The sequence below is a fragment of the Plasmodium malariae genome (assembly GCF_900090045.1).
Source record: "Plasmodium malariae genome assembly, chromosome: 12".
Lineage (NCBI taxonomy): Eukaryota > Apicomplexa > Aconoidasida > Haemosporida > Plasmodiidae > Plasmodium > Plasmodium malariae.
The window spans coordinates 3,399,507-3,424,045 of record NC_041786.1 but is presented as its reverse complement, the minus strand read 5'-3'; the positions used below and the strand labels follow the sequence as shown (position 1 = coordinate 3,424,045).

Genomic DNA, 24,539 nt, shown 5'->3' with positions numbered 1-24,539 from the left:
CAGTTAAAACACCAAAGTGCTCATAATAACAATAACTAAGAAAAGTAACCCAAAAAAACAGAAAATATGTGCAATAAGTTCTAATAAATTTTTGCTTCACAGATTTTTTATTTTCGGAAAAAATAAGAATAAAAAGTATTACATTAATACAGGAAATAATGTATATATATATATATATATATATGTTTTTTTTTATTTAAAAAAAAGAAGAAAAGGATGCAGTACATAAAATAAACATATACTTACACGATAACTTTTATATGACTTGTTAACGTAACCTACATGTAATTTTTTATTGTTACGTATTTGAATTTTTCCTTGTAATGTGAATATTAATTTTATGTGAATATATATACCTACTATTTAATATCACAACAAAATTTCAACATGTATCCTGTTGTGTTTTATTTTTTTAAAGTAAAAAGCAAAAATTATATAATGTAAATATTAATATATTCACTTATTTTATAGTTCTACTATTCTTATGTAGTTGGTAATTTAACAATTTCTGTTAACTGATTTATATTAAAATAAAAATTACATTATACATAACTAAAAAGATATAAATTTTTATTTTTTTTAAGCTTTTTATTTACAGCAAACTATGATATTAATATAGAATCATTATGCAAAATTATTTCTCTCCGGTAATATCTACTTTTTTATAACATTCTTAAATTTATGCATAAATAATTTATTTATTATAAAATAATTGGTAATTCCACCAAATGTAAGAATTAATTCTTAAGTAATTATTAATAATTCCTTTGTATATAGTATTCTATGGTTCAGATTTCTTGTAAATACGTTTATTACACGAAACCATATTTTAAAAATATTGGAAAATATATAAAAGAGAGAATTCGTTCCTTACATATTTGGATAGATAAGGAAAAATTTAGGAACGGACGCCCAAACTTCGACAAATGTATAATTAATAATAAGTCTGCGATAACATATATAAATAAAAATATGTTCTACATAGCACTAAAAACTTGCTACAATAGTAATTATACAGAATTAACTAAGTATAATGGATGATATATATTTTTAAATCATAACGATAAAAATATTTTACAAATTAATTTATGATACAAAATATTTCTGTGAATAAGAACAAAATGAATATAAGAAAATACTGCGTTAAGGTTAAGTAGAAAATGGAAGATTATATAACTGTAATAATAAGAATTGTACACGTAAATATGGGAAATATAATGGGGAAATAAAGGACAGTATGTATAATTTTAAATATAAAACAGAACTCCTTAATGAAAATTGAAAAGATAAAAAAAATTATTTTATTTTATAACAACAAAATGCAACATAAAGAATTATACAACTTTTCACAAAGCTCACGAATGCATATCCTCATAACAATCTATACATAAGAACCACGCATGAAAAAAAGGAGGAATTTTCCAAAAAAGAACAAGATACGCCTGAAGCTTTAGCTTTGATTATACCTAAAGGAGAAAATCTATATTTACATAAAACTCAACAACAAAGAGAATCACAGCATGCAACATTAAATGCGGAAAAAAAAACTGCAAAAACTAATGATGTACAATCAGCACAGCCTGGAGAATCATAATTTTCTGAATATTCTCAATCTTTAGATTTATTATTATCAACTGATACTATATTACAGACTCAAATTTATCAAGATACATCAAAACGGTATGCTAATAAAAATATTTTACTATATCATGAAGCATCATATACCATAACCAATATTCCTGTTTCTTCATCATCTCTTAAAGTTCCAGGTACTTCTAATGTTCCTTATTTTTTATTTTTGAAATATTTACACCAAATACTATATATATTTAAAAAGCTATTTCGGATCCAGTAGGAAATTTATGTAACATATATGTACCATTTCTTTTAATAAGCTTTGTAATTACTGTATTTCCCCTTTTTATTAAAGAAAATTAAAACTTAAATATTGAAAATGTGAGAAACACTTGATTATTGCAATAATGTATTTTACATATCTATTCCTTTTATATCGTAGTACGATTTAACAGGAATGTATACAAAAAAAAAAAAAAAAAGGATAAAAAGAATACACGTGAATTTTCTGAGAAAACGAGAATCATCACATTCTAACAAAAAAAAGGATGTATTAGCGGAAGATCATTTAGAACATCTGCAATATAATGATGAAGACATCATAAAAATATAGAAAAACATGAACATAGTATGAAAATAAATTGTGAAACAGTCAAAGCGAAATAAGGACAGAACCAAAAATATTGAAAAGGTATACATCGAAATACTTCAAAAATGCATAAATGAGGAACGACAATACAACGAAGGGGAATTTTTAGCAATATACCTATGCGAGTTCAAAAAAAAAGAACATACGCCCTTTCGTAATTTAACAAATGATGAACTGATAATGGGAAATATTAAAAGTATCAGTAATACGAAAAAAAAAAAATTATATTGAATAAATGGAAACATATAGAAATACTTTTGAAAAATTAAAAAAAAATTTAAGGTTTAATAACCTGCAAAATTAATGGAAAAGACAGGATTACATAAAAAAAACTAACGAATTAAAAAATAACCATAAAAGTAAAATTATAAAAGTTCAATTTTTAGAAACAAAAAAAGATATATTAAGAAAGTACATATAAAAAAAGCGTATTCTTATAGAATAATATTTCGAAAAAGAATAGTTTAATTGAATGACACAAGTTTTTCACATTATGTCAGAAAAATACAAGAATGAAAAAAAAAAAAATCATGTAATATTAATAAATATTAACGAATTATATCACATAGAATATTATGAAGAATTACATAAATATATAAAAAAAAAATTATGAGTAAAACTGAGTGTACTCGTCTTCATGGTGGTATTGAAAAAATAAAAAAAAGAGGATTTTATAGAAAGTTGTGAATCACATTTAGATAATTCAATAAATGAGTGGAAGACAGAAGTAATATTATGTAGAAAATAAGGAATTACGAAAGACACAACTGATATTAACTGAGATGTTTTGAAAAAATCGGAAAATATTAGCCATATAGAGGAAGACAATTTTAGAAAGTAAATAGATTACTGTATAGGAGAAGTTGACACACATATACATTCAATAATTAATGAGGAGACACAAGGAAAATCCGCTGAAATGTTAGAAAAACGGTTTTTGTAAATTCATAGATTTACAACCAAAATATATTCTGATGCTATTTAGGAGAAAAATGATTCTTTCAATAAAAAATATTTCTTAAATATTCTAATATCAAAAGGGAACATAGATGTCGAAGAATGTAAGGTGACGAGTAATATAGAAAAAAAAAAAATCAAGAGTGAAATGTGATCAGTTAAATGCAGGTATTTAAAAAATATTGCTTATATATATAACTTTTTTTATTTATTTAAGAATATCTATAAAAAATTTATATCAATCCTTTATTTAATAAAAATAGGAATATTTTTTGGTATTATTTATTAGAATGTCTATTAATGAAATTATGAGCATTGCTTATTATATGACTGCATAATAAATACTTTTTTTAGTAAATTCATACTATACAATTAATCTTTAACTTATAATTTTAACATATATATTACTTTCTTATATATATATATAGATAGATTAGATTAATATATGATAATGATAATCCAGTTCTCATAATAGTAATAGTAAGGGGAGCATAAGTACCCTACATAAGAATTCTTTTAATTATATATATATATATATATACACCATTTATTAACATTTTTTCGTGTTTTTTCTAAATAATTAACTTGTTAAAACTTCCTCTATATAATTTATTATTGAAATATTCCAATTATATATATTATATTTTACCTTTAGAGAAATTTATTATAAGTAAGTTTTATAATAATATAATTTTTAATTCACCATTTAAACAAAAATATTACATTATTTGATAATTTATTTTTCTTTAACATTAAGATATGAAGTTTCATGTTATAATTTGTAGTACTTTTTAGTGTGTAAAGTATAATCTAATAAAAATTTTAATATATTTGTTTTTAACAGAATATGTAATAATACAAATATATGTAATTATCCTTTGATTTATAAGATACATGGTTATTATATGCTTGTAATAAACTGTTTTACGTTCCAAAGATACAATATAATTAATTAATAAAAGCATATTATATTCTTTATATTAGAAACTTTGGATTTGTAAAAAAAAGGGAAAAAAAAAATTTAATCATGTCATCGTGTATACATACTTTTTCTTATAAATTTAAGCGATAATGTATTTTAAATCAATATACGACACTTAATATGAAAAATAAATATATTTGAGGTATATGAAAAATATAATTATTGTAGTTATGTTAATTACAAGGGACAATTATAAAGAATATAATATCTCTAATATGAAAGAATAAATATTCGTGTGTACAAATAATGAATATCTCATTTATTCTTAAATACAAGAAAAATTGCACGTTTATCAATATACAATTTATTATTTTTGTGTAATGTAATATTAAAGGTTAGTTATTTAATAATTAAGCAAAATTTAGCTATATTGAAAATATTCTTATTCTGCTAATTATTATTTTTCAAATAAATTAGTTTTAAAATTACAGAAAATATTATTAGCCTTTTTTTCTTTCGCTTTAATTTATTGCTTTTTGTGTTATATAATATTATTAAATAAGGAAAAATATATATACTCTTAAATTACTTTTTAAAAAATAAAAATATCTGTTTAAAAAATTAGAAGACAATCAAAATTAATTTTTCCACAAATTTTTATTAATTTATTATAGAATAGATACATTTTACACGATATTAACCATTGTAAAATAAAGTACAAAACTATTATTCTTTCAACTTATTTGCTGTATATATTTAATCAATTATTCTTCCTTATTTTTATATATAGGCGTTTTGCAATCTCCTTATATTAATAATTATCAGTAATATCATTTTATGTTCAGTGTATTCCTAATAAATATAAATCGTTCACATACTTTAAAGATTATTTATATTAAATATATATTGTAATAAAGGACACTGCAAACGAACACACTAATATTGGTTAAGAAGTGCTAACCAATAGGTATTACATATTTTTACTTTGCATAGTAATTCTTTAATGTCTTATTAGATTCTATAAAAATTTATTAAAATATATGCACATATACTAATCTTACCAATTCATTGGTAATAGTATTTAAAATATAAAATATAAGCATTATTCTATTATATATACATATTGTATAAGATCATCGCTTATAAATTTTTATTACATTGAGTTTCATTTTATTATTTACTGTTTAGTTTTTTAATATTATGTTCAAAATGTATCATAAAAAAAAATATATATAAATTAAGAAAAATAATTCTTTTTCAAATAATTTAACATAGTTAATCATACCTTATATGTAAAATTCACCAATAAAATAACTTTCTTAAACTATGTCTTACTCATAGCAACGATTTATTATATAAGACCTATATGTCACGAAACACCACCATTGTTAAGGCTCATTTTTTGTTGTTTGGGAAATGATCTGTAAATTTCTATTACATATTATACAAAGCTATAAATATAAATACATTTCATATAATTAATATCCTTTCTTTAGAACATTTCATTAAATATATATTTATACACCAATAAATTTTATTGTTTACATAAAATAAAAATTCTTTATTCTTACATGAACATAATGCCTATTTAAAATGCGACGTTCGAATATAACCCCACATTTTTAAATAAAAATTCTAGGACTGCATTTATTATTGAGTTTTATATAAAAATGATATTTCTATTCAATTTATAGATGTACATCATCGCCTTTTACCTGAACGTTTTTATAAATAAAAAAATATATTATTATAAGTATAAATTTATTAGATGATTAATAAATATATATAATAAAGTAACATAGGAAACTACTCTATAAATATCAGTTTACACATAATTTATCATCCAAATATATATATAAAAATATTTTTTTACCAAGGTGTCCTTTTACATATATATCGTAAAAAGGAACAATATAAATAATCAGTAATGTATAATTTATTATACCCTGAATAAATATATAAGAACAGAATTTTACTTATTCATTAATGATTCATTTACACAGAAGAAATATGTTATAAATGGGTAGTATATTTATAATATTATTTCAAGATATATATTTTAAAAAAAATACATGGAACAGTAGTCAGAAAAAAAATTCAATTTTAATAGTATAAAAATATATTGCATATAAAATTAACTTATAAGTTCTTTATTACTGGTAATGTTGATTCATATTTTTTAGTTCATAATCTCGATTTCATTCTTCTAATTAAATATTTTAGTAAACCCTTTTTCTAGCAAAAATATATTCTTATTATTTTGCTCAAAGTAATAAACTAATATTGAAGTACCATGATAGTATCATTTAATTATATATATTATATATATATAAATTCATTATAATGTTTTCAAAATATAAAAATTTTTTATTTTTCATTAATTTTTTTTTTTTAAGTATATTGTCTTCTTTAATTACAAGAATTTTATAAAAAATTTTGCACTTCTTCGAATATATATTTTTAACATTATTTCATACATATGTATTATTTAATTTTTTAAATTAATTTTCATTTACTATATTATTATAAAATTTTTTAATTAATATTTAACGCTTTTAAAGTGCCACAGACACATAAAAATATTATTTTCTCTTTTAAATTATTATTAAAAAATATGACAATAATTTATATTATATAATACAACAATAAAAGTAACCTCAATTAAAAATTTAATATATTGTTCATAGCGCTATTAAGCATTTTTGTTTAAAGTAAATAATTACGTCCACGTTGCACATGTTATATGCATATTAACTAAAATTTATTTTCATTATTATTATTATATATATAATTTCTGTAATTCTAATTATTATACCTATACAGACTATTTTAATAAAAGTGCTCTATAAGGTTAAGATGTCTTTAAATATTTATCTTTATATTAGTGGTAGCAAAAAAATTTCAAATGGTCTTTTTTTAAAGGTATCCATTTTTTTATATTCATAACTTTTTTACTTTTTAACTATTTTTATAGACAAATTAAGAAAGAAGTTTAATAATGTGGGTAAAATAATAGTTAATGTATAAATCAATTTTTTGAAATAAATTATTTATGGCTTGTTTAGTTGCACTTCCTATATAATAATTATATATTTTTTAATGTTTCTAGAAGTTCTTTTTAATTTATATTATTTTAATTAATAATATTTTTATATAGAAAAACTACTATAATATTTTTGTTTATTGCTTTTTTTAGCTTTTTACTCTTGAATATATTTTATAATTAACACAAATAAGATAAAGTCAAAAAGTTTTAAACTTTAAAATAACAAAAAATCATAGAGAAAAATTATAACAAATTTTCTATTATATATTATCAAGAAAAATATATTCATGAAAGTTATACTGTCAAAAAATAAATAGTACTCCAAATAAATTCAACAGGATGGGAAAAAAAAACGAATTCTTCTTTACATTATTAATATGGATATTCTATTACTCCTATGAGGTAAGATAATTTTTATATTCAATAATAATTATATATTATTTTTTATTCTTAAATATTCATTTCAAAATGATATTTTATTAACATTGAAACAGAGATATATTTTTAAATATTATGTGTTTACCCTAATTTTTAGCTCACCATCTCTGGTAAACAATTGAATAAAAATATAAATCTAAATAATACATCTGATTCAAGGGTAAACAAATTATTATGTGTGGAAACAGAAGGTGTAGATTCACAACATACTGATTTCTACTTAAAAAATAGGTTTCAAGATTATTTTCGAGACCCATTTAATCCATTAAAATTTGAGGATAATTTCGAAAATTCCTGTGATTCATTAGCATCTATTGATTACCTTGAAGATGTTCATGAAGAAATAAAATAACCAATTCGAATGACAAAATATAAGTTACCAGAAAAAAATATATCACCATTAAGATATAAAAATTCAAAGAGATTAGATCTACAGAATATAATAGAAGTACAAAAACAGTTGCACACTCATAAAGAATTAAACAAATTAATGGGTAAATCAGGGGAATATATTTCTAAGAATGCGTTTAAGATATTTGGTCCACTAATAATAAACTCTGCAATTTTATTATTCAGTTTTACAACTCAGTCGGGTTACACTATTTTAACAGCATTTGTATTATGGTTATTATCATTTTTATATGTATTTTTAAAATTAAGTAAAAATATTAATGAGTTCTTTCCTAATATAGTCATTCCATTGAAGCAGTTACCTAATCATTTATAAGGATCATATTAGAGAATAATTATTATATATCTTTAACTTCAATACAGTCATTTTAATATACATACAATTTTTTAAATTTAAGAATATATATATATAAAACAGCCAATTTTTATATAATACAAAAGTTATATTCAACTTTAATCTAAAAAAATCCTTTAATATTATGCTTGTTTCCCCTAACCTAAAAATGTTATTACATTTTTAGCTTTTCGTTATACAATTAATTTTTTATAAATTTAAGAAGACAACGGAAATTTTTAAATTATTTTTTTATTATCATGAAATATTATATATATATATGTAAGAAAATTCATTGTATATGTTTCATTTTTCATATTTTACCATGGTTTTGTTTAATCATTTTTTTTTTTTTTTGTTATGTATGCAATTTATGGCATTCATGTTTGTTTTTTTAGTTGTGTATAATTATATATGTAAATTTTTAAATATATAACATTATTAAATTTCATTATTATCCTTGTAATGTTCATTACATTAGTAAACTTGTGAGCATGGGCATTACATGTTAATTAGGATAATCTTACTGATAAAATCAGAATAGTAGACTTAAAGCTTTTTAATTAAATATAAAAATTAACTTCGTAATAAATTTTCCCTAACAGGAATGTTGTTTATTCGTAAATTTTATCTTTTTCCAATGATTTATTATGATCTTTAGACAAATAAATATATCAAAAAAAAACTACTTTTATATTGCAGACAAAAGCATTACATCATTTCCATTTATTAAGTAATCCCATTAAAATGAATTCACATATTAATTTTATTTTTTAATACATATTATTTTTCTATTTATTCTTATTAAAATTATGCAATTTTGAAATTACATGTTCTTTAAGAAATTGTATCTTAGAATATATTATTAGAATAATTTATAAAAGTCAAAAATATGAAAAAAAAGTTCTATATCAACATAATTTTTAATTGAAGAAACTAATATGTATAGTAATAAATATATATTATTTGCGAATATAATTGTTCCTTTGTATTTTCTTGTAAGTAAAAATTAATGTCTTTTGTACATACGTTCTAACGTTGCATAAAAAAGCTTAGTAATAAAAAATGTTCGTAACATAAAAATAAAAATACAAATGTATATATTTTTAAAATATAATTATACTATATCAATTCAAATTCTATTTTATTATGCTAAGTTTGCACTCAACATATTCAATATATAATGTGATTATTAATAAAAATAAATTGTATTTGAATTAATATTAAAAAAAGAAGCATTTAATTTTTCATTCAGTCAAAAATTGAATAACATATTATGTACCAGTTGTATACAATAGTTATATATATTTTAATGTAATTTATACTCATTTTTTCATTATGAATGTATTTATATTTTACAAAAATATATATACATATATAATTTTACAGTAAATAAACTAAAAAATAAAAACCATAAATTTATACACATACCATTTTTATTTAGTTACAAAGAAAGATACGTAAAAATATACATATACATATTTACACCATTCTAAAATTTTATTAAAAAAAAATAAATCCCTAGTTTTTATAGGGCATTATAAAAATAGAAAAGGATTAGTAATTAAATCGTAAAAATTAATTTTTGTTAAAACGTTATTTTATACAAAACTATGTTTCGTATGTCTTAATATCTGTTTATCCTGTAATTATAATATTAAAAAACTACTATTATCTTATTATCCATGTTTATAATTTTCGCTATAATTAAATGTGTTTAACTGAGATGTGTTAACGGTTAGAAAAAATACCATTTAGCTAAAATTAAAATTGTTAGTTAAACGAATTCATTAAAATTTATAGATATTTTCATAATAATGCATATTATATATATACTTCTTATACATCACTCTATATTATAAATAAAATATCAAAATTTTTAAAAGTATCATATTTTTTTTCATTTTATTTTTTTATTTTCACTTCTGCTAATATAAAAAAGTATTTTGAATTACTATTAAACGAAAAATTAGGTTTTATGCACATTAAATATATTTTACATTTATTAATAAATACCATTTAAATTATTTATATTAAACGAATTTACATAAATAAAATTAATAATAAATAATAATCTATTCGTTATTTATAATGTTTCAATTTCTTATCGTATAAATTAATATCAATTATATTGTTATAATATAATAAAACCCTTTAAAAAAATAGAGTTGGAAATATTAAAAACAAATTACATTAGATTGTATAGTAGCACCTTCTATAACTAACTGTATAAAAAATCAATTACCATTTTTCTTACTTAACTCAATACGACATTAAAAATTTATCTCAATAAAAAAAAATCAAATTTTTCAGTTTTATCAAAATTTTTAGCTATGTTCTAATTTGATTATTCCATTACTATGACGACAAGGTAAAAAACAATAATACTGAATATTTTTACTTTTTTTTTTATACTCTATATAGTCCCTTTCTATTTTATTTTACTTTATACTTTTTTTAAAAAGTAATTTTTTATACTATGTAAAAATCTATTTATGCAAATAAAAAAGAATTTAAGCTTTTTTTCCTTTTTTTTATGGTACCTCTATCAAAACATTAGAAAAAATTTTAAAATCAGAGTTTAATTTAACACTAAGATATATATTACTGTAATAAAAAATTATAGTGAAAAAGGATAATAAATTATGTGTGCACTTGAATATAAACCATATAATGAAAAGCACGAAAAATTAGAAAATAAGGAATTAGAAAATACGCAAGAACAAAATATAGATAATCAACATAGAAACAATATATTTAAAATAATTCACTTATAACTTGAGGCTAAAATATTCAAGTCATTTGCTTCTGTAGAAAACTATTTGAATAAAAATAAAAATGCCTACAAATTAGAAATTTTTTTTGTTATGCTTAAGAATGTATATTTATTGTATATTCCACTCATTTTGGTACCTCTTGTTGGAGCTCTTTTTAGAATTGAAATAGACAGTTTTTGGCTATGGAGTTATAGCATGTTGTGTTATAAGTATTCTTATGATGACATGTGTTATTTTGAAAAATTTAAAAGTACGTGCAATACAAGCATGTCACAATAATCCTAGTTTTGAAAATTATATTGATTTAATAAAAGAATCATTTAAATTATGGTAATTTGTAGTAAATTATATTACTTATTTAATAAAATGTACTGATTAATAGTTAATTTGTTATAAAAAATATTATACCTTACATATTTTCATATAAAAAGTTAAAGTACTTATGCATAATATTTATAAATGTTTGTTTTCCCCATTTTTATTTTGTACTTCGTTTCAAATTTATTTAATTCTTTCCTTTCTACACATATATATATATATTATTCATATACTGTTTTATACAAATATTTATATTAATAAACATCAAATTCAACGAAGAATTTGTTCTTTATAAACTCCAATATAAAAATAAGATACATTTCTGTATTCATTTGTTCGATCCATTCATATAACGGATGTTGCAATTAATATAAGAAAATTCATTTGATGTAATTTCTGTTTTAATTTGTTATTTTGTATTTTTTACCATGAAAAATTATCTATGTTTTTATCTTTTTTGTTTTTGTATTTAACTAGTTACAAATAATCATTATTTCGAAGATTAAATAAAAAATGTTATTTATAGGTAAAATTAAATACAAATATGTCTTTCTCTAAATTATGTAAAATAGTACTATGTTTTTTTCTTTTAACTAACATTTGGTTCCTTTTTTTTACTAATAAATAAATTTAATATATATTCGTAATAAAAAAAAATTATTAATAATTTATCATAAAACTTTTTTTCTAAAGTTCTTATTACACTTTTAATGTTTCTAACATCATTTTTAAGTAAAATTATAAGTGTGCACCATAAAATAATTTTTTCTTTATAGAATTAATGCTTTACTTTATTAAATCATTCTTTCAAGAAATTTATAATAAAAATTAAATAATTTAATTCATTTTATCATTTCATTATTACTCCACTTATGTAAACTATGGCATAAATTTAAAGTTTTTAAAAATTAGTTATATAAGCTTAATAAAAAAATATATAGTATATAAATATACGTTCTACTACGTTGAAAAAATGTATTATTAAAGATTAAAAAGAAAAAAATAAATCATTTTATTATTTTTTTTTTTTTTTTTCAAGAATTATAATTTTTTAAAAATACAATAATATTATAAATTGAAATGTCTTTTATATTAGCACATAATTCCATTGAATGGTTTGAATTCACGGAAGTCCATAAAAAAAAAGGAAATTATATATATTCATTATATGAAATAATTTTATAAAATAATAAAAAAAAAGGATCTTATATTTTAGTGCAATAAATACTAACGTATAAAATATAATCATAAAAAATAATAGATTCCTCAAACTGTTATTAATATATATAAAATGTTCTAAATGGATTTGATAAATAAAGCATTAAATATTTCTAACTCGAATGCATAACATAGATAAAAAAAAAAAAAAATTAATTTTAAGAACATTCACATAAGTTATGAACATTTTAAATGTTATTCATATTATTAGTTAATATGTCATAATATATTATTAAATTTTCTTTAATTTCTTCTTTAAAATATCATATTTAATTATACATTCATACGTTACTAAAATATAGATTACTTAATTGGAAAAGTTATAATACCTTGTTGCCAACAATAAATATAGGACCTGAGGAAACTTAACAAATTTTCTAAAAATGTTTAAAAAGCATAAGTAAAAATAAATCGTTTAAAAAAAATTAAAAAAATGTATATTTTCTTGCATATATATATTTTATTTTGTAATTTTCATTATATAATTAAATGCAAACTGTCAAGAAAAACTAACAGAAAGTAAAAAGTTTAAATAAAATTTCTACAATGATATAAATTTGGGACCATTAAAAATGAATATATATAAGAAACTTAAACATCTACGTTATTTCTTCCTAAAAATGTACTCTGTAACATATAATTGTTTCTGTTACAAATAACTACATTTATTTATAATATTTAAAAATATAAAAATATATGTGTATATATATATATATAATTATAATACAATTAATTTATATATATATTGTATACTTTAAATTAATTAATTTAAAGCATATTTCAATATTTAATATTAACTGAAAAGTAAAAGTAGAATTTGAGCATATATTAATAAAATGTATATATAACATATATTTCAGTTATTCTCTTTACACTGCATTAAAAGAACATGTTAAGTAAGAAAAATATTAAGTGTATTTATCCCTTTACTTGTTACAAGTATTTTTAATTCTCAAAATTAGTAACATAATATTAATAGTTCATTCATAAAAAAAATATTATTTTATAACTACTTATATATTTATATTTATATCATTCAAAAAAATGAACATATATTAAAAATATATTTGTAGTATACACGTACTACAGGACATTTATCATAGCATCATTTATAATAAATATTATTTAAATTTCCTTCTTACACAAAGAACAAGAAGAGCAATCACTTTTCGACTAATTATATACAAAAAAGATATATACAGTTAATTTAAAACAAGTCATATGTTTCTTTTAATTAGGTGATAAATCCAACAATTTAAATTAAAAAAAAGCAAAAGAAATTAAAACTGAATAGGTACACTCCTTATAGTTCCCAAAATAAATTTTCTAATTAATTTAATAGATTAAAACTAACTACATTTTATTTGAATTTTATGGAACATATATATATTTTACGTACAATTGTACTTAAAAACTCATATATATATTATGCCGAAATAATATATTATACTTAAGAAAATATTTAAAATACAAATTTACAAAATAAAACGATCACGTTAAGAATTATTAATTAAGAATATATATTAGTATAATTTATACCAAAATAATTATGTATATATACATGCAACATGAAGACTAAATAAATGTATATATTTCACTTATATTTATTTAACATTTTAAAGGATACCACTTATTCTCTCATTGCATATTAAAAGTTTTTCTAAACGAAAAATTTAACAAATTATGAAAATTTTTTCATTTCCTTTTATTTTTATATTTTACAAATTTTCTCAAAATATAAACAGAACACATTATAAGTAAAAACGGTAAAATTCCTGATATTACTGATTTTAGAACTGGGTACAAGTTCTTTGGATTAAACGATAATACATAAACAATTATAGGTATAAATAATATTGCAATTACTAATCTTGCCTATAAAATAAAAAAGAGTGGAATAACTACTAAAGCTACCCTTTTAACTATCTTTTTATTTGCAGTCCTTTTGTTTATAAACTTGTTCTCCATAATTTTATTTATCGATTCTAACTGCTCGCATATATTGTTTTCACAAAATATATCTAATCTATTAAGTAATGAAGAATTTTTTCTATTAGCTGATTTGTACCATCCTTCTGTATTTAATAAGCTTTTATTTGATCCTCCTAATTAGGACGCAGTTCCATTGCCATTTTTATATATATCCTTATCATGTAATATATTATGACTATCGTTAAAATTTAAATAATCAGTTGATGTAAAATCATACGAATCCTATACTAATAGTCTGTTAGATCTTTAATCAGAATAATAATATACTTTATCTAATAATTTACAACAGTTCTAAAAAAAAAATGTAATCATTTTTAATTTATAAAAATATATATTCCCGTACTTAGAAAATAATATTTTCATATATAATACACAAAACAAAAAAAAAAAAAAATAATATATATAAAATGTTAATGTAATAACACGATGTATTTATAATGGCTCATCCAAACATAAAGGGTAAATGTAAGTTTTTTAATAAAAATGAGAAACTTGAAATTTTCTTTCAATCTGTATTTATTTAATTCTATTATATATTGACTAATAAAAATATTAAGTATGTTTCAAATCCTTAAATTGATAATAGAAGCTGTTTATATTATTATTTTTGATATATCTATATTATTCTAAAAGTAATAAAGGGAAAAAATATAGATATATACCATATTAAATTTTATATATGCAAAATAAATTTAAAATTGATTTAGTATTATTTTTATATAGATCTATTACATAAAAAAATAAAAATTATTATTATGAAAATAATTTAAATATAACTATAAGATAAATGCTTAAAAAATTTAAATTAATTTTTTGATATATAAAAGCTACAAATGTTCTTTCATCATTTAAAAAAAAAAAAAATATTAATAGAAGAAAATTAGATAAAATAATATTAAACAAAAAATTATTCAATCAGACAAAATATTTTTACATGCATTTAAAAGTAAAACATGTTGAAAATGTGTGTTAATATATGTTTAAAAGTATGATATAAACATTTATGTTGTTTTCAAGCGAATAGTTCTAAATTTATACATGTCAATTATAAAGTTGAATTTTACATTTTAATAATACTGATATGATAGATAAAATAGTAGAAAAGATTTGTGAGGATTTGATATTTATTTTTATTATAATATATATTCCATAAAATCTATCTATAAAAAATATGTTTTCTCATATAAACTATTATATATTAATAAAATAAAATTTACAATTACTAAATATATGTACATATATATATAATTTTAAAAGTACTATAATGATGAACACTATATATTTGTATAATAAATTTTTAATATTACAATTTGTAACTAATTTTGAATGCATTTTATTCTTATTTAATGGAATATCTAAAAAAACATAAATTCCATAATTTTATTTTATTTCAAAAAAACAAATAAATATATATTAAATATAATGTTAATATACCTAAAAAAAAAAATAACATAAAATAATTACAGTTAAATTAACATTTTTTATGTAGCTAGATCAATTTCTAGATATTGACATAGTTACTCTCCATTACCAAATAAGTAATATTTTATCATTCATAGTAATATTAGTTTGGTTTCATCTATATGCTTTTGTTCTTCCTTCAACAAAAATTTTAACGGATTAAAAAAATTTTTTTACATAAAAATTCATACAAAAAAAGAAAATATAACTAATATAACGAAATGGATAAAGATAAAATTTATGACCTATTTTATATAATGAATCTATTATATTATTATGTTCCATTCTCAAGTATACTTCAGAATACTTATTTTTCTGAAAACTTTTTTTTTCATTTTTCTATATAATAAAAATATTTATTGACTTATTTGTTTAATATATTCAAGAATAGAAATACAAATATTTTTTTGTGATCAATTTATTTTATTAAAGACTTCTAAGTAATGTTTATAATATGGAATTAAATAAAAATCTAAATAGTAATAATAATGACATAATAAACCACGATTTACCCTTAATGTAAAATATCACACGAAAAAAAAACAATTAATAATAATCTATACACATCTGTCCCTAAAATTAATAATCAATTATAAACATTGACTCATTCTTAACAATAAAATGAACCCTAAAAACTAAACCTGCTTTTTAGCATTGCATACAGAAAAATAATTCACTTATTTTTACTTTATTTAAAAAATGGACGTCCTAATTGTTAAAGATTTAGTAATGGTTAATATATAATATGTATACATATATATAATTATATTTTCTTAAAATAATATCAATTCCTTAATATATTTATATATTCTACCATTAAAAAAACAAAAATATGTAAATCCCTATTTATGATCAGCTTCTTATAAAATTATATATTTATATCAATTATTCCTAAAGATAATTCAGCATTTCACAAATATATAACACAATTTTAGAAATTTACGAACATAAAGATCAAAAAAAGAAATAACTATTTACATATCATCTGTAAATATGTAATTAATATAAATTTATTAATTTAATCCTTTAATGATATAAAAAAGGATAAGATATAATCTATTTGTACATTTATTTATTAATATACAATTTAATATATATTTAATTAATTTTTTTAATAATAAATTAAGATTACGATTATAAACAATACAGTTATAATAATTCGTTTTAACTTTTTATAGAATTGAAATTATTTTGAACTCCCAATTTAGTAAAGAAGTTCAAATAATACATAATTAAAAAGTATATTATTTTATTATATATTTATAATTTCACATTTATCCTATGCAACAAATTCTAAAATGAGCCCATAATTATTTTAAAAATAAATATGTTTTACAGCATATATTTTTTGAAATATACACTATAAAATACATGTGTTTTTTCTTTAGTAAAAAAGTATACATATACATTATAGTGCAACAAATTTTAATCACTTTGTTTTATTAGGCACAAAATGATATACATTTATTTCTAACTTAAATCTAATAATATATTTTCTTAATAAAATAGTTTAATCGTCATTTTATATTAGAACATAAAATACACCAAGAAACAATTATTATATGAAATGTATATTATCACACTTCAATAAAGTTATAAGAATTGTTCTAATATATATTTATTTTAACTCATATACATAATTTTTCCACTAATAACTATTTTAATATTCATATATATATATTATTACATAATATTTAAATAACCTAAAATAATACATTAAAGCGTAGTGTGGAAAATATTAAAACGCTCAAATTAAAAAAAAAATAAATAATAGGGTACATTTTTACTGCTCTATACGAAAAGGATAAAGTTCACTCAGGGAATATATACAATATTAGAAATTATAAGTATGTTTATTAATTGTATATATCACATCTTAAAATATAAATAACAATGACTTTGAGAAACTAGGTTAAGGAGAGGATATTTTGCATCATTCAATTTCCCTTTTTCTTCCTATTAACTTTTCACATTTTACAACGTTTCCATAGGAAGAAATCATATTTGACACAACTACTATGGTCAATAATAATAAAACTACTATACTTATCTTTGGTATAGTGAAAATTCCACCTGAAGTTGTAATATTAGAAAATTTATTACAGAAAAACCATTCTAATACAAATATTATTAATGTAACTGCTAGAAGTATCTTAGGTGAAGTAAAAATCATATACTTTTTTTTTATACAATTTTTTTTACAGATTTAACATCAGCACAATTAACATTCTTATCTTGATTTTTACCGTATATCCTATCTAACATAATTTTGTCAAAATATTTTTCCATTCTTTCATATTGAGAAGATTAACTTTCCGAATCTAATTCATAATCTCCATAAATTAAAGAACTTTTATATGGATAATTATTTTTTCCTTTAGATAAGTATTCATCATTAAGTGTATTTTTTTCTTTGTAATCTGTATTATTTTTTATATTATTTTTTACTCAAACATCATTTGTACCCTTTTCGCGCTTTTATTTTACTAATAATCCATAAGTTCTTGCATATGCATTTCTGTCATAGTCATTCTCTACAGAACCCTTATAAAATGTACTCTTCTAAAAGAAAGTAAACATTTATTATTTAAAAGAATAAATAACCTCATGCTTATAAATAATATTAATAAAATTAAAAAAAAGATAAAGTTAATAATACAAATATAATTAAACAACACTATCATACCATATCGTTGTAAAAATGGCATATCCACGTTAGAAGAACAGACAAACTAATTTTAATAAAAAAGGGTAAATTAATTTTTTATTCAATGATAAACATTTTTAATACTGTAATATATTCGAAAAGTATAAAATTAACAATAATAGAATATTCTTCGAATGATAAAAGATAATAAATGTAAATGTTTTTTTTTTTTTTACTATTTTTTATTTTTTCTTAAGAAAATAGTAAAATATATACAAACTACAATGCCTTTTACATCACAAAAGAAGAAAAATAACATTAAATAAATCTTACATAGTGCTTATTCCAATATTATTTTTAAAAAACTCAGATTCGTTAGAATAATAAGATAATTTTAATTCATTAATAAATATTCAAATATGGAATATATTTATTTTGCATAATAAATAAAATGGATAATTTCTTTTAATCCTTTTACATTTAAATACGTAATTACTTAAATAATAAAGTATAAGGAATTTATTCAAAATATTGAATATGGAGAATTTATTGTTCTATAAACAAAATAATTAGTATTTTTAATGATTCTTACTAATTATTCTAATTTTATAAATATTATACTTATTAGAAACTTCTTATTATACCTATAAAACATTAATTTATATAACCGTATAATACTAGTAAAAATAAATGAAAAGTGCAATAACCTACTAACTTTTTGTGTAATATTCATTATAAAAATTCCATTTATTATGGTCTATGATTCATATATATATATAACAATTCTACCAACTTGTTTGATATGAAAAATATAAATATGCATAATACCTCTTCTAATAATAAATATTATTTTTTTAAATAATATATTTATTATACTATGAATAAGTACTCAACAATATCCAATAACAGTTATTAATTTTGCATTACTTTGAATTAAATGTGATGTATAAACTATATCGCTAAACAATAATCTGGATAATATATCATAGCCAAATAACGAAATATACATCAAGATAGAAAAAAATATATTTTTATATATATACAAAATAATGAAAAAAAAAAATATAATAAAAAATATTGTTATATAAGTATATTTTAAAACTAACATTACGCATTTATTTCTTTATAATTTCAGTTATTTAAGAGGGTGGTATTTTGCATTATGGTTTCCTCTTATATATTTCGTGTTATATGTTTATTATATAATATGTCTTTTGTAAATTTAATATATTCAAATACAACAACTTTAATATATAATATTTTAAAATATCATTAATTATTATTATATTTACTCCAGAGTAGGTTATTACTAAGCGGGATATTTTAAAAAGAATTACGTTAGAAAGTAAGGGATTAGTATAAAACTGAAGATTATAGCGAAAAACAAGAAAACTGTGTAATATTAAATTTAAAAAAAAATTAAAAATTAGATCAATAATTATTTATTATAATATACTCATTAAACATGGCTATAATTACGTAATAGTTAAGTAATTATTAATAAGAATTTGTTATAAATTAATGTATATATATATATTTTTTTTTATTTCCTCTCCATTCTCTATCTATCATGTAAATTTTTTTAGAAAAAGAAATATAATTATAAATATTATATTTACATTATAACACAATAACGAATATTGCTAGGAATTCGTTTAAAAAGTTCCGTAATTTAATTTATAAATTAATGTCTTACGAAATATTTTAAAATAATACATGAATTTTTTTAATTTTTATGCTAAATAAATATTTATTAATAGTGTTGAAAAGATATTTTCATTTACTTAAATGCATAAAAAAAAAAAAAAAATATATATATATATATATATATATATAACTTTTTTAATCTATTAATTAGAATATATCTGTGAATAATGTGAAAACGGTAATTGTAAAATCCCAATATTTTATTTATTATCAAATGTAAAATATTATTCAATTTACATGGAATTAAAATAATATTATGTTTTATTACAAAGTTATAATTTATTTTACAATTATTTTAACCACATATTATAATAAATTTTTCTATAAATTTGTTCTAATACGTTTTAATACTTTGAATAAGTAAATAATCTTATTTTTATTTATTTTTATGCCTAAAATTACTTTTTGTTAATTAAAATTTAACACCCATGAAATCGTTCATATCTAGAAGTGATAAGAGACATATAGAGAAACTGTACGTATAATAAATTATACCATATAATAACTATTCAGTGGCATGATATATATCTTAAATAATTAATTTTTAGGTAAGTGATATATATATATATATATATAATATCAATAGATATAAGAACATTTTAATGTTATGTACTTTGTCCAACTATAGCAACAATTTACATAATTTACATGTAATTAAACCACATATATACCTACAACGTAGTAAATATAAAAGGTATTATCATAATAATAATGGAAGGCTTAATATAAAAATTAAGTAACAAAATTAACACAATAAATAAGAAACACACTATCAATGCTAATAACATATTGACTTGTAGATTATATATTTTCGGAAAAATAGAATATTAAAAAAAATTTTTTACATTAATATAGGTAATAACATTTGCATATACATAAGCTTGTATTAAAAAAAAGAATAAGAATAAACTTAAAAACATATATTAACAAAATTTTTTACTCAGCAACTTTTATATTACATAAGCGCGTTAATTCTTTATATTGTTCTATAGTTATTTTGCCTTTTCTTTATAAATGTAATATGAATTTTATATAAGTATATTTAACTGTTTTTTAATATCATAATATGATTAATATATATCCACAGTTGTGACATATTTATTTTAGGTAAAAGAAGATAAGAAGCATATAAAATAAATAGTTCCGTACTCAGTTTTTACATAGTTCATATATAAATTATGAAGGAAATGATGATTTCAAAATTTCTTTTTATTAAGTTATATTAATTTAAAATTGATATATTGATAAATTTAAGAGTATAATTCTGTTTTTTTCGTTAGACTGTTCTTTAAAAAATCTCGAAAATTAATGTAGTCATCATATCATGGATAATTGTTTTTCCTCGGTAATATTCATTGTTTCTTAGTACAGATAAACTTATGCATAGAATATTTGCGATAAAAAAAAAGTGATATTACATATAACATAAAAATTAATACTTAAATAATACTTAATAATTCTTTTGAATCCAGAAATTGAATGTCTTAGGTTTCAGCCATTTCGCGTTTATTAACAACTACAAATTTAAAAATATTATAAATAATGTAAAACAGAAAATTAATTCCTTAATTAATGAGAGTGATAAAGAAAAACTTAGGGAAGGATGTCGAGATCTGGCAAATTATCTAATTAAAAATAAATCTCCACCAACATATTATAGTACCTTAAAAAATATATGGGAAGGAACATTAAAGGATTGGGTAAAACCTCATTACGAAAAACTTAATAAACATGGAATATGCCCTGTTATTATGGATGAAAATGGTAAAAAACTTTTAGAATTAAAATATGAAGAAGAAGATTTCTGCGAAAAAAAAAGGAAATATCTAGATGAAATAAAACATTTAAAAAGAGAAAAATCAAGAGAAACTGAAGATACATATTTAAGAAAATGCAATGAATATTATATATGGATTGAACAGAAGCAGAATTTTTTTGATACAAAGAAAGATCTCTTTGGAACATGTTACCAAAAAGATAACCCAAGGGGAAAAAAAAAAAAAAAAACTCCAGAATTTATATGCGACTTAATGAATCCTGACACTTATAAAAAACTTGATGAATGTCCATCCTTAGATAAACTTAAACCTCCAAAACCTGTATCAAAAATAGAAGAAATAAATTTACCACCACATGGTCAAGAAACATCTAAAGATCTAAATAAATCCCAAGTTCCACTTGAACAGGAAATACAAACTGAATCTGCAGACAGAGTCCCAACTAAAAAGATAGCTGAACATGTACAAGATAATAAACCTCAACCACAATCTAAACCTTCACGCGAAATTCAAGAACATGGTCACTCTATATACCCCGAGAAAACTCGATTCATGTTACCTGAGGATATATTTACACAACCTGAATCATCTGATACATTAACAATTCCAACAGATTCCGAGTCATCATCCCTAGTAAAAATAGGTAAAACTGAATCATCTACTCCACATTTACAAGGTATAAATTCAACCAGTTCTTCCGGAGATAAAGCATCATTAACTGAAATATCGCAACATGATTCAAATTCTTTTCTTTCCGTTACCCCCTCTAAAATTCCAGGTATCACTAATGATATTTATGATACTATTTTTGAAATAATAACACTAAATAATATATATATATATTTATATATATTTGAAAAATCATTACATATCCGGCAGGAAATTCAAATATGAAACAGATAACATCTATATTAATAAGTTTTCTAGTTATCACCGTATTTACACTTTTTATTAAAGTAAAATAAAACTAAAGTAATAAAAATATTAAAAATATTAAAAACATTTGACTACTGTAATAAATTATTTTATGAATTTGTTCTGTTTATATCGTAGTACGCTTTAATAGAAATGTTTAAAAAAAAAAAGAAGATAAAAAGAAGACAAGTTAATCTACTGAAAATACTAATACCTGCGCTTCCTGGAAGAAAAGACGAATTCTCAACAAATAATAATTTAGAAAACACAATATATGATAACGAAAAAATAATAAAAAAAATAAAAGTAAATGAATATAATTTGAAAAAAAATTTACATATGGCATACCAGAAAAATAACAGATCTATGACAATCATAGAAATACATATGGAAATAGTACAACAATTTAGAAGTGGAGAATGGGAATTAAACAAAGGACAATATTTAGAAATATGCCTAGAAATGTTTACAAAAGATGAACATAGAACATATTCTAATTTAATGAAGGAAGAACAAATAAATAAAAATACTAAATGCAACACTTATATTGAAAAACAGAAGATTATATTGAATAAATGGGGAAAAAGACATAAAATTTTTTTAGAAAAATTGAAGAAAATAGATTGGTTTAATAATTTAAAAAATGAATGGAAAAATGAACAAACTTACTTAAAAAAAAATGACGAATTAAAAAATAATTTTTCAAATGAAATACAAAATGTTCCATTTTTAGAAAGAGAAAAATATATATGGAAACAATGGATATCAAAAAAAGGTATGATTATAGAACACTATTTGGAGCAGCACTTCTTTGAGGAATTAACACGTGAACTGCAGAACTTGTCAGATGAATACGTTAATGATGAAATGGATAATGAAGTATCACTAATAAATAAAATAGAATTGGAAAACAAAGAAAGCTGTGAAAAATTATACAAATATATAAAACAAAAATTAATATCAAAACTGTGTATACTCATACTTATGATGGTACTAGACGAATGCAAAAAAGAAGAGTATATAGAAAATAAGGAATCACATTTTGATAGCTCCATAAATATATGGAAGACAGAAGAAAATTTATTAATGAAAACACATATTATAGAAAATATTACTGCAAAGAAGAGCAGTGCCCTGGAAAGTAATAGAAACGAGGAAATTCATGATTATATAGGAGGAAACGGCTTCAGAGAGAAGATAGAAGATTGAGTAAGAGAAGATGATACATATGTTAATTCTATAATTAATTACAGAACAGCAGACAAATCCCATGAAATTGAAGAAAATTTTATTTTATAAATCCATAAGTATAAATTCAAAATATATTTTGATCATATTTACCAGAAAAAAGACGTTGACAATAAAAATATTTCTTAAATTTTGTTAATACAGAG

General features: G+C 19.8%; 1 protein-coding gene and 3 pseudogenes across 1 annotated transcript, besides 3 other annotated features; 3 read left to right on the top strand and 1 right to left on the bottom strand.

The window, feature by feature from the left end:
- Positions 1-626: 626 nt before the first annotated feature.
- Positions 627-3,167, top strand: PmUG01_12082400 (annotated as a pseudogene).
- Positions 627-3,167: a sequence feature (STP1 protein, pseudogene).
- A 4,321-nt stretch (positions 3,168-7,488) lies between these two features.
- On the top strand, positions 7,489-8,314 carry PmUG01_12082300 (annotated as a pseudogene).
- Positions 7,489-8,314: a sequence feature (Plasmodium exported protein, unknown function, pseudogene).
- Positions 8,315-14,283: 5,969 nt separating this feature from the next.
- Positions 14,284-14,928, bottom strand: PmUG01_12082200 (annotated as a pseudogene).
- Positions 14,284-14,928: a sequence feature (Plasmodium exported protein, unknown function, pseudogene).
- Positions 14,929-21,776: 6,848 nt separating this feature from the next.
- Positions 21,777-24,354, top strand: PmUG01_12082100 (STP1 protein; the record flags this gene model as incomplete). Its single annotated transcript, XM_029007068.1, has 3 exons — positions 21,777-21,797; positions 21,925-23,008; positions 23,297-24,354. The coding sequence occupies 3 exons, from the start codon at positions 21,777-21,779 to the stop codon at positions 24,352-24,354; spliced, it is 2,163 nt and encodes a 720-aa protein (XP_028863494.1).
- Positions 24,355-24,539: the final 185 nt, after the last annotated feature.